The sequence below is a fragment of the Pempheris klunzingeri genome, chromosome 22 (assembly GCF_042242105.1).
Source record: "Pempheris klunzingeri isolate RE-2024b chromosome 22, fPemKlu1.hap1, whole genome shotgun sequence".
Lineage (NCBI taxonomy): Eukaryota > Metazoa > Chordata > Actinopteri > Acropomatiformes > Pempheridae > Pempheris > Pempheris klunzingeri.
In genome coordinates, this window is record NC_092033.1 from 11,288,330 (window position 1) to 11,300,907 (window position 12,578).

General features: G+C 40.0%; 1 protein-coding gene across 2 annotated transcripts; it reads right to left on the minus strand.

The window, feature by feature from the left end:
• Positions 1 to 1,305: 1,305 nt before the first annotated feature.
• rad51ap1 (RAD51 associated protein 1) lies at positions 1,306 to 5,389 on the minus strand. 2 transcript variants are annotated; one of them, XM_070853468.1, is made up of 9 exons: positions 5,202 to 5,389; positions 5,054 to 5,100; positions 3,596 to 3,731; positions 3,184 to 3,272; positions 3,012 to 3,092; positions 2,766 to 2,900; positions 2,494 to 2,679; positions 2,264 to 2,401; positions 1,306 to 2,152 (listed from the first exon to the last, which is right to left on the minus strand). In XM_070853468.1, exons 1-9 carry the CDS (start codon positions 5,216 to 5,218, stop codon positions 2,025 to 2,027), a joined length of 957 nt encoding a protein of 318 aa, XP_070709569.1. In that variant the 5' UTR covers positions 5,219 to 5,389; the 3' UTR covers positions 1,306 to 2,024. The 2 variants fall into 2 exon arrangements, with proteins under 2 accessions (XP_070709569.1, XP_070709568.1); XM_070853467.1 differs by having other exon boundaries at positions 3,012 to 3,095; positions 3,178 to 3,272.
• Between the last annotated feature and the right edge of the window lie 7,189 nt (positions 5,390 to 12,578).

A 12,578-nucleotide genomic window follows, 5' to 3' on the forward strand; every position in this document is an offset into this window, starting at 1 on the left:
AAGAGAAAGCAAAATTGAAATGTTCTATTTCAGTGGAATGTCACATTAAACAAACCGTCAAAATCTGGACAGATAACATATAATCCTCAGTACTATATTCATTTTGTATCATCCTAAATGCACAGATGTCCCATATTAGTTTTTTCCTTTTAATTTCCAACCACATTGATTGTCATTGTCAGTGCAAAATTAAGTTCTGACCCCTTCACACTGTAGAACGTGTATAGGGGAGGAACAATTCCTGTACATTCCTGCTATTATTAACTCTATTCATACTTGAGCAAATATTACCCAGACACTCCTTCCATTTGATCAACCCTACACAAGGGCATTATTGTGTTCTTAAGCAATTTGCTAAACATTACATTTGAAAGGTGGGGGAGGGATCCTGCTCGCTGATTGTGGCAGGTATATTCCTGCTTTGTGTTTCCAGTGTATGTGAAAAAGACACCAAGGCCCCTGAGAATATTATATGGTGTAAAAATCACAGTCCCTCAGGATGTGCACTGATATGAACCATTAAAAGATTAACAATAGAGGATCTGGGCTGATATCTGAGATCACAAGCCTTTCCTATAAAGTACAGTTGCTTCAGGGGCTGTGTTCATCAGACTGCTTAAAGGAGTGAGATTAACGTAGACCTACAAATCCCTCTTTTACTCCTGCTGCACTTACCATGACATGTATTTGAGTGAAAAAATGACTGATAGGATTATCAAAATAGTTGCCAGTTTTAATTTTCTGTTAATCAATTAATCTCCCTCCCACCGGACATCCGGAACATCAAAACATTGACCATCTTTAAATCACACCTCAAAACCCACCTGTTTAAACAAGCCTACTCACTGTAATATCACTCTGCAGATCTCCCCCCTTTTTTTAAACTATTTTAACTTGTTTTTTCACTGTTTGTTTTTATCTGTGTGTTGTACGGTGTTCTTCAGTGCTTTGAAAGGCGCCTATAAATAAAATGTATTATTATTATTAATCATTTCAGCTGCACTTCTATTATACTGTTATGTAGTTTAAAAACAAAACTCTTTAGAAGCTCTATGCATGTTTTTTTAATAAAAGTACAATATTTCTGTGGAGCAAGAAAAAACTGGCATGAAAAGAATCAAGTCCAAATTCAAAGTTGTACTTGTACTTTCGATATACACATCCATTTATCATTCTTCCTCTCTATTAAGATGGCCTCATTTGTCTCATAAGTAGCTCATGGCCATTAGAAAAAATGATGTAATGCCTCCTGTAGACATAAAAATACAAAATTAAACTTCTTAGATTTTATTTTATATGTACATAATATACAGTGTTTGCACGCAATAAGAAAAAGTGAGAAAAGAGAACAGTTAAAAGATCTCCTACAGTGAGGAAAGAAAGCAATCTACAAACACATTTACAGCACCGATGGCATTAATTATTTCAGTTACTGGAGTCAATAAAACACACCCTACCACTGTTCCAAAGCTCAAGAAGTAGGTGTGTACGTGTCCGTAGCTGAGCACTGTGAGAACGCACATCCTGAGTATCACTTTATACGTATAATAGCACAAATAAGAGACAATAAGAATGAATATTTACATGTATCTTTTTTAAAAATAAGTCATGGAGCTAAAAGGATGACAAGGACTGACACATGCACTAGCACTCGTGTCCTTATGTGAGGGCATTTGCTGTGAGGAGTACAGAACTAAGAGGTAATAGATGTATTTTAGTTGATAGATGTGTGTGTTTAAGTTGATAGGCATATAGGAAAATAACATTAGTTATTAATTTGGGATAATTCGGGCAACTGTAATAGTAGTAACTGGGTACTGTGAATCATCCAAATCATTAAATCTCTGATTTATGGGCTCTAACGTGACATTAGGTGCAATATTATGGACATAATCATTGAACAAACATACCTGTGCTTCAGATCTGAGTTCATTCTAAGCTATATGCCATTTCTCATAGATATCTCGCTATCCTTACCGGAAGTGATAAAGCTAAATGGGTAACTGGCATCCACAGACATTCAGTCAGTGACTCGCAACGCTGGGATGAAGGGGTTTGACTCGCACAAGACGGGACAGTCCCAGGCGCAGACCCTGACCTGGAGACTTCACTGCTGGACTCTGGGACGAAGTGGGACTTCTACCAATTTGACCTGAGAAGAAAAGAAAAAAAAATAATAATAGCATTAGTGTCCAATTTCTAAAATATAGTGAGAGTGCCTCTAACGGTTTATATTTCCTGCTGTTGTTCAGCTGTACTGCACCTGGTGGGTTCCACTTGGGCACCCTGCCCCCTGCTGGGCTTGGAGAGAATGCAGGTTTCGATGTTGAAACTGTGGAGGACGAAGCAGGTTTTTTGGGTGCAAGTTTGGCTGTTGGGGGACTTCTCACTGGAGTGGAAGCTGCCGTGAGACAAAGTACATGTACAATGACCAAATGAACTTACAATCACTGCCAAAGGCTCAGCCTTCTCCGATGAACTTCAAGGACGCACCTGCAGTCTGTGATTTGGGCTTGGACGGTTTTGATGGTTGCTTTTCCTTTTTCAAGGTGGGGGGCTGTTTGCTCTTCTCCTTCTTGGTTGCCTTCTCCTTCTTTTTTGTTTTGCTGACTTTCTTCACTGTGAATTCCTCATCCTCGCTCTCAGATGGTTCGCTGAAATTTTCATCACTTCCTGAATCTGGAAGAGGTATTATTGCTATATCACTGACAAAAATAAACATTAATTAAACAGAAATATTTAAGGAGGGATGGCAAAGTAACAACCAGGTGTCAGCTTGGGCTCATAGTCTTCATCTTCATCTGTGAGCTTCCTCCTCTGCTCCTCGGTGGCTTTAGTGACCGCCTTTGTCTGTCTGGAGAGGGCAGGTGCCTCCTTCTCTGATGTGATTTCATCCAGGCCTAAAGAAAACAAAAGAAACCTTTCATACCATTTCTATCCTTATTGAACAAGATTAAAATCAGGGCAATGTATCTGACAAACAAATGCACAATAAAGGTTAAATGATTTACCCAAAGTTGCACTATCCACACTGCAGTTGGACAGGAGCAGAGAAGTTGGATCTGTGTTCTCATCTACCAGAACTTGAACAACTCCTAAAGAAATTTAATGGGAATTTAAGGTGACAAGTCTTTAACAATCAACAATCTTATTTACATTTTGAATGCTAAAGTGTACCTTTACCAGTGGCAGGCCCATCTGCATTACTGAGCAAAGACAGCGTAATGGCTGCTTGTACATCTCTTTCCTGCAACTTCTCAACCAATGATTTTCTGTGAAAAACAGAATTAGCATTAAGGAGATTCAAGCTGTATTATATACAAAATGTTAGGTTGTATTAAAGATTTTAAATCATTATTTTACTCCTCAGGCACGATTAAAAAAATACAACTGACAGATTAAATTACTTAAGTCAGTCTTTCCCGATATTGTGTTACGCTTTGAAATGGGATCACATGACTAATATATGATTAGGGAATTAGGGTGAGGATGCTGATTTTGTTGACCCATTGCACAACACTCAAACACTCTCATTCTGAGTAGGTATAGTTAGTTGTGTACACTGTTCACTGTGTGCTTTTATCTTGCCAGCTACCTGCTCTTTTGGCTGGCTGTGGGTTGTGAGTTGGACTCTTGACTGGACGACTTGCTCAATGACTTCTTGTGCTCCCATTTCACATCCTCCCTGGCCTTTTTGCTGGGAGGAGCCTTCGTGGAGGCAAAGTCTTCATCTGTCACAACATGGAGACAGAACATGGAGATACAACGGTCGTGAGAAAAGACGGAGTGTGTTAATGTATACATACGTGTGACCTTTGCAATTTGTGTGCATCGAAAGCTTCCAGCAAATGAGCTGTAAACACTAGCACCATTTAAAAAGGTTTGAACTCCCACAAGGTGGCAACAATGTGCTGCCTGTGCCTAGTGGAGCCATTACTACAGATTCATGTGAAGACTTTTGTTTGACTGGGTACCTGGATGACATTGCTCAAACAAATAATGTTTACATTAAGACAGCTTATTTTAAATGTGAGTTTTGCCTGTAAGACTGAATATGGAAAAATCCAGAAGGAAAATATTAAAAGTGTCAGATTAAATATAAAAATATGTGTGTGTCCTTATGTGAGGAGAACTTTCTTAAATGCTTCCTACTTGTAAATGGCACATGCCGCCCCTTGCCTCACCATGAGGCAGTAGAACTACGAGATTTCTCCAAGCCAATCAGCAACAATCAGGCTACATGACAGACCGGCAAGAAACCATATATGGTAACTTCATTGACCTTGATTTTCACCATAACATTAACATTTTTTTTTTTTTTAAAACTCACAAAAGAAAAAAAGTCTTGTAATGACCACCAGTAATGGTCTAGGGTTGAAATTTTGAATTTCTAAGTATTTCAATGAGTGCCCTATAAAAGGTTAAGATAGGCATAGAGGAAAATAGTTTTAGCTGTTCATTCAGGATCTCTCTGGATTTACTGTCTCTCTGTTGATTACAACCATCCAAATCATTAAATCTCTGATGTATGGGCTCTAACATAACATTAGGTGCAATATTATGGACTTTATCATTAAACACACATACCTGTGCTTCAGATCTGATGTTGCTCATTCTAAGCTTAAGGCTTAAGGCTATCTGTCCATCTATGTTTTTACAATACTGTAATCCTGTTTTATATGTTTTGGCATTGCGTATATATTTTGGATTTGCATTTACAATCTTCCAGTTTTGTACTGCAACTATTGCGCAACATTTCCTCTTGGGATACATCAAGATCTACTTTACCTTACATGTAACCATTGAGCAGCTGGGAGGTGTTTTAATGAGTTGACATTATGCGCTTCACTTCATTTCATATAATGAACAAGGGTAACAAGAACATTGTAGTTTATTTGTTTTAATTTCTAATGCTAATCTTAATGTCAGCAATAGCAGTCTCTCTGAATTAGACAACATCTCCCCTCACAGTTGTGCACATACACAAATAGCAGAGCAGATTACAGAAATACAGCTGTGTAAGTAGCGTTAATAGAGAATATCAACTTCTCACCATCATCAAAGTCCTTGGCTTCACGGTAATTCACAGCCTTTGTCTTCCTGTATGCAAGCAGTAAACAACACGTTAGTATTCAACACACATAACAACAAGCAGGCAAACTGGGAGCCCAGAATGAGGGTTTAAAAAGTGGTCTACAAACCTCGACGGTCGGTCCATGGCTGGTGAAGTTAGGAGCTGATGACGCTTTTTATTCAGTTAGCTAACATTTACCACATCTAGCGTCCGGCTAGCTAGCTGTTAGCCACACCAACACTGAGAGCTGAAGAAACTAATGTTTGCACGCCGGAGGGGCTAACCTAGCTTTAGCTACCGGTAGTGTCAAGAGCTAACATGCGTGAGATCCACTGAGTTAAACGTGTCTACTGCCGCTAAATTACACGTTAATCAATGTTACTTTCGTTACACCGCAGAGTTTGCTGTACTTTCAACCAGCCCGCCTGAACCGAGGAGACGTGACGTCACGATGACTAATTTGACGAACCCGGAAGTTGATTGTTTCCACGTTACACAAGCATCCCACACTATAGCATGGTTTACTTTCTTTATTTCCTTCACTATACCTGCTCTGTTTATTCATGTGGACGGCACAGCATGCAAGCCACATCAGTGGTGGATGGAAAATGTTTTTCCTACACCAGTGCAGTTTTTTCTTGTTGAATGTGAGTGAGAAAATACTGTGCATTGGCAGTAAAACATACATCCTTAAATTAATTAATTGATTGATTTTTTTAATTAAACAAATCAATAGCTTACAATAAAATAAAACTGAAATAAAACCACTACTTGAGCCCAACCAATACAGTAGGTCTCTGATATATTTGCCAATATGAGCTAATGACACATATATTCATATGCATTGGAAGATGATTTGAGCTGACATTACTGACAACAAATATGCAACAAATGTCATGTGATTTTATTCAATAACAATGACGTCTGATCTCCAGTGTCAATTTATCTTGCCAATTATAACTTTATAACCTACAACTAAACAGGAAGCTAAACAATCATTTTAACATACAAGATCATCTTCTCTTGTAGGAGCATGGAGTGAGCAGGTGTGTTTCTAGCTTATGTTACTAACCTACATGCCTAAATGGTCATATTGGTCCATGCAACATAATGAGCAGCCCCTTCTCCACCAACCCACAAACCTTAAATTCAAAACAACTTTCACAGCCTGCCCCCATGAATCTCATCCAGTCTTGACACCAAATATTCATTCAGCAGACTAGAGCCTTTGGGCACAGCATTTTAAATTTCAATGCTCAATTCCAGTTTTAATTTCTGCTAAAGTTGAAACACATTTTAATATTGCCAATTAAATAGCTGATCAGAACAGAAACGTCGTTTGATTTGGTGTTCTCTGAGAATGATTGAAATGATGAGATATTGAGAGGGTTTAAAAATAAATGAATAAATAAAACAATACTCACGACATCAACAATCCAGCAGAATGCTGCAGCACCCTCAGCACGCCACTTCCAACGGCAGCATATTCATATTGGTGTACACGGAAGTGTAGCACAGAACGGTCGTTTGAATGTCAGATAAGTCATTAACTTGTTTGATGCAGCAGACAGCACAACCTCTCTGTGTTCACCCATAGCCATTAAACTCCAGCAGAGCCAAACAGCATTTCTCTGAATGCATCTGCTGTAAGATATTTGTCTGATATACTATTAATCAAAAGTAAACTCTACACCAATGTTGAGAGTGCACTAGTTTTGCAGTTCATACACAAAACGACTGTATATGGTCCAAACAGCAAACCACAGGTAGCACACATTAGAAGACCCAACAGCCTCATCGTCACACTCAGTTTGGCCTTGAACAAATGGTCCATGGCAAAAAAAATCATTGTCCAGAAGATACAAACCAAAAGGATCTTTCTACTTTCTGCTTTCACTCGAGCATCCATCTGAAAAGGAGACTTTTCCCACCCGGACCTTCACCAGAAACCAAACGGAGACATTTCCTCCTGTTGTGACCTTTTATTGTAAACACTTTTTGGGAGTTTGATCACTGATCGTTGTAGATTTGGTTTGTCTCTTAATGAGTTCTGATAATAACATTAAATGAGCTATTAACTCATTTAGTGTTGTTTAGTTTTTACATGAAATGTTGACACTTCACCCTTCCACCTCCTCTCCTCTCTTCTTTTGAATGTCTCATTTCCTCCTCTATTCACATCTCTTCTCTTTAATCCTTTATTCTCGTCTCTCTGAAAAAACAAACAAGGAGGAAAACCAGTTAGACTTTTAGTGGGATAAAGGTGAGTATGGAGATGTAATGACATGAATAAACATTCATTCTTAACAACATTAAAGAAATGAAGACTCACCGTTTCCATGAGAGGGTTCACACTTCATATCACCCTCCCACCTCCTCTCCTCTCCTCTCCTCTCCTCTCCTCTCACCTCCTTACCTTACCTGCAGGCTCAGCAGCCCTGTTCTGCCACCTGCTGCTAGAGTCATACCTGTCTTTCTGCAGCTGCCTAATAGTCTTGTCCCACTTTGTTGCAGGGCCTCTGCGGACCGGCACAGAACCTCTGGGTGCTGCTCTGCGGACGACCACCTTGGAGGGACCACTGGGTGCTGCTTTGGGGGCGACCACCTTGGAGGGACCACTGGGTGCTGCTCTGGGGGCGACCACCTTGGAGGGACCACTGGGTGCTGCTTTGGGGGCGACCACCTTGGAGGGACCACTGGGTGCTGCTTTGGGGGCGACCACCTTGGAGGGACCACTGGGTGCTTTAGGAGGAACCACCTTTGAAGGCTCGCTGGGTCCCTGGGGGTGGGCGGTGGAGCTCAGCCTGCGCAGCTTTTTCGGGATCATTTGAGCTTCACCTGTCTGGTGAGAGAGAGGGGGAGAGCGTTTAGTGCAACTAGGAGAACCAGTAAAGGGTAAAGGAGGGAAAGCTGAGCGAGTGTCAGTGCAAGGTGGAGTTCCACTCCGGGATACTGATGCCGGGGGCCTTCGGAGGACGAGCCGTGGGCTGCTGGGCCGGTTGGGGACAGGGATGAGGACGGATGTCCACGTCCAGCGTTGGTCCATCTGAAGGTAAACACAAACACAAGCTCAGACCTCTGCTCCACATCAGAATAACATACCGTGGCTTGTTAAACCATAATGACTCTCTGGAAAAGTCACTGCATCACATATTGAAGTAGAAATATCAGCATCACAGTAAAGGAATACTCCATTAAAAGTCAACATGTAGTAAAAAGTGGTAAAATGTCAAATGTATTGTTTCACAATGATGTGACTGCAGGGGGCCTTACATGTGTCTTACATATGGACATGTAAAATGCTGCATAAAGACACTGTTATTCTCTTATCATCACTTTACTCAACATCAGGCTCACGAGCACACAGTCAGCAGCCATAAAGCTCAAGTGTACAAAATATTTACTGTAACATTCATGACTGCACGACAACACCAAACTCAGGAAACTGTTTGTGAAAACTAATTAAATGAAATCTGACATTAGCTATGTGACTGTTTTCACAGTTGTTCTCTCTGCTGCTCACCACCAGTATTCATCAAGGTACAATGACATAAAATGGACTAAGTTTTGTGTAAATGGAAAATAACCCAAATGTTAGGAAACATAGTCAATGATGAATACTACATTACATCATGTAGCGTTTGGGCCTCATGTTAAAAGTGCGCCTCATAAACAACACTAAATAAATAAACCTAATTTTTATTTGTATGTTTCGACATGAATTCAAACATGGTCACTGCAGTCAAACAGTCAGTTTACGCAGAAAGTGTCAAATCCACAGAAAACATCGTGGGTTTAAAAAGTCTGAATCTTCCGTCTTCCGTGAAAAAGTCTGGTTGTCAACGACAGAAGGTCTGAGGTGAAGGTCCGAGTGGGGAAAGTCTCCGCTGAGGTCTCCTGTACTGATGGATGCTCCGGTCAAAGTAGAAATCTGCACAAGTCGGTAGAAATCCGAAGAAATCCGTAAAACTCCGATGAAATCCGTAGAAATCTGTGTCTTTCTGGCCGCTTGAGAGTGTGTTTGTGTTTAAGTGACGTTCACGTCTAAATGATGCACCTGGAAACAAAACACTGCAACCATGGAATGTTTTGAATTAAGTACAACTTTATTATTTGTTATTCGCTTTATTATTATTTGAGTGGAACCCACATATTTTGGCATTTTTACCAGAAAATAAATGTTTAGCTGATTATCAAAGTTTTTGCCAATTAATTTTCTGTTGGACAACTAATTAGTCAGGAGGGAATGTTGGCCAATAAGTAACAATAGATTGCTGCTATTCCATGCCAAATATACTGTAAGTTTGAGGTCATTTAGAAACAGTGTTTTTATCATATAGTTTGTCCAGCAGAGAGCACACAACTTTATTTTTCATCTGTATGATCTCATTGAATACCATGGTTACAGTTCTTTAATAACTTTTAAGGGATCCTCATTAAACATGTTTGCTGAGGATCCAGCATTGTATTCAGTAAATCAATGGCAAATACAACATATGCTACCTGCCACATTTTGTGCCACTCTGTGCTTCCTGTTCTTCTGAGTAAATATTTCCTCTTGCCAGTTAAAAAAGGACATTTTGAGACAGCGCATGCCAAAGAGAGTCTAAAGTAGTTACTTATCCCACACAGACAGTAGCAGCCTGCCAAACCTAAGTTTGCATGAGTGAACATGTAGGTGTGTGGTGGCCCAGACCAACAAAATAAACACTATTTACTTAAAAATATGTTTTCAAAGGATATAATTCATTTTCATTAATCAAACTAGACAGTACATTGTGAAGTATATTATTGATGTACTTTCTGCATGTCAACTGGCGCCTCTCAAAAATATATCTTAAATATACATATCATATACATGTAAATATTTTTTACACTTAAATTGTTTGGCATTCATTGCGGAGACCAATGAAAAAATGTCATTGTACAGGGAAACATGTTTCCTTACTGTGCATATGACAATAAACACTTTGAATCTTGAATATGTCCTTCTGAGCAGTTTTTTGTAGATTTTAAACAATATCCAAACTATAAATATTCGGATATAGATATTTGCAGTGGCTCTATTACAGAACAGAGCAGTGGACTGTGTATCACACTGTACCCATCATCTTATCATGGATATTTTAAACTGATCATATAATGAAAACGGAAGCACTGACATTTCTGTTTCTCCATTTGCAGGCTATGGCAGTGTCAGCAGTCCAGCAGATGGCAGCAGGAGTCTGATGCTTCAGGGCCTCAGATCACAGAGGTACAGACTCTGACCTGCTGATTGACATGGACATGACATGTCCTCAGCCGCACAGTCGCCCACTCTCAGGGCGGAAGCAATCACGGCACCCTCTGAAGTGCAGTAAAAGGGAAAATCGTTGAGTTTTTTTCTGCTCTTCTAAGAGAGCAGCAGCTGTCCCGAGGGTTGTCATTTTCAGTTTGTGAGTGGGTGGTTGTCGGCTGCGGTTTGTCACACAGTGGACCTGGAGGAGACGTTCAGGAGTGTGATGGTCCGTGTCTTCGGACCCAGACAAGGGAGGAAGACATGCAGCCGTGGGGCCAAAGGGCCCTGTGGTCACACATTCCTAAACTCCTCCAGTGCTGCCTACAGCCATGACCAAAATATCAGATCCAGTCATGCAAACACTGCGGTCACAACAACACGCTTCCAATCACACATATACAATAGATGTTTATATTTTGTCCCAGACGATAGTACAGCAGCTGTGGTAACGTAGGTGACCTGTTAACCACCTGAGGAAGCTTCTCTTCGCTTAAGATAATCATGAGACGACACTGGCGCTTCTCCACACATACATATCTCTTTTTAACCCAGCACAGGAAATGATTTACATTTATGTCGCAGGAGTCAAAATTGCACCGCCTCTACTCACATAATAACCTATATGTTCCCAAACAAATGCACGTGACCACTGGTGGAGAACAGAATGGAGTACACAAATACTTCACGTAACTAAAAGTAGAAAAAATCCTCCCAACTTATGAGTCTAATAAAAGTTATGTGCTTAAAATTGTCCTGAGTTAAAAATATGTAGGAATGCGATGCTAAATGTTATAAATAAGTGAAGTACATATTGTACGTTTGGTTCATATGCATTTATACTCACAAGTTATTCACATTTGATGCCTGAAATGTTAAGAAAACACTAATGTTAACATATTGAACATTAATGAGATCTTTGATAGTTGCTAATTTGATCAGATTTAATATCGGTGTGTGTGTGTGTGTGTGTGTGTGTGTATGTGTAGGCACTGGGTATTGAGAAGTACCCTATGAATAAAGGTTATTATTATTATTAGTAGTAGTAGTTGCTGTTGTAGTAGTACTATGTATGGTACAGGTATAATACACAATTGCAATAAAGGTATTAATCTTTACTACTTAAACATAGTATAAATTTCAAGAAGGCAATGAAATACAATCAGAAACAACATATCCAGCAGACAGTTTGAACAAATGTTAAGTTGACTGTTGGTGAGCACAGGAAGTACTTGAAGTTCATGTGTGAATTATAAATATTTGGTTTACATACATCATAGCGTACGTATATGAAATGTGAAGCGTCATACGAGCCAGTCTTTCTATAACTTACTCACTTGGCAAATCAATATTAAATGGAATACACCTGTTGTATTTCAAGATATTTAACAAACCCATAACTGTCTACCCGTGGCACCAGCAGGCAGTATTACCAGACTATTTTGGAATTAGACATCCAGCTGGATTTACTAGCCTAGTTGGCAGCCGTGAGGTCATCAGTGCTCTTAATTTGAGCTTGTTAGTTGGAAGTGGTCAGGAGGCAGTTTTCCCCCATAACCACTGATGTGAATGCCATCATTATGTACTGTACAGCAGCTCAGAGTGGTAGTTTGTGTGGGGCTCTCTCAGTCCAGCGCCGTTGTCCTTGTATGGTTCTTCCGCAGGCAGAGACTGCAGTGTTGTCATTTACATTCCATGCAGAGCAAAGAAAAAATAGATTGGCTCTTTTCTGTTGAGATATTTCAGGTGAGATGCAAAAGATTACCATGTTTTGCACGAGTTAGACAGAAAAACAGGTGATATGTTCCATTTTGCTTCTCATCGACTCTGTTATTATGCTGCAAGCTGCAAGTATTTTTAGCTCTTCGTGAAGACAAAATGCTCTGTCAATGACAAATTGTATTAGTGGTCTGTAGGGGGCACCAGTTATTTACAAGCCTCAAACTAAATATGTCTTGATGAGTTCCTAAGTGTTTCGGATATCCGGCGTTTGCAGTGTCACTGTGCTGTTGTTATTGTAACCTAGAAATGGCCCTGCGTCAGATGTCTTTAGACATGGACCAGTGGCAACCACAGCACAACCACAGCAGCCACGGCTTTAGCCAGGGAACCAGAGTGGGCAGACAGATCTGTCAATCAGTGGCTTCCGGAGTTTGTTTTCTAAGACCTCGTCTTAGTGCATGCTTTCACTGACTTTTTTTTTCTTTTTGGAGTACACATAGCTAAGCT

Bases quoted from the DNA above. Each gene is read 5' to 3' on its own strand.
- rad51ap1 (XM_070853467.1), bottom strand. The intron at 3,273-3,595 runs GTAGCTGGCAAG...TGTTTTTCACAG, and splicing joins ACAGCCAGCCAAAAGAGCAG to AAAATCATTGGTTGAGAAGT. The intron at 2,680-2,765 runs GTTGTTACTTTG...TACCTCTTCCAG, and splicing joins TGAGCCCAAGCTGACACCTG to ATTCAGGAAGTGATGAAAAT.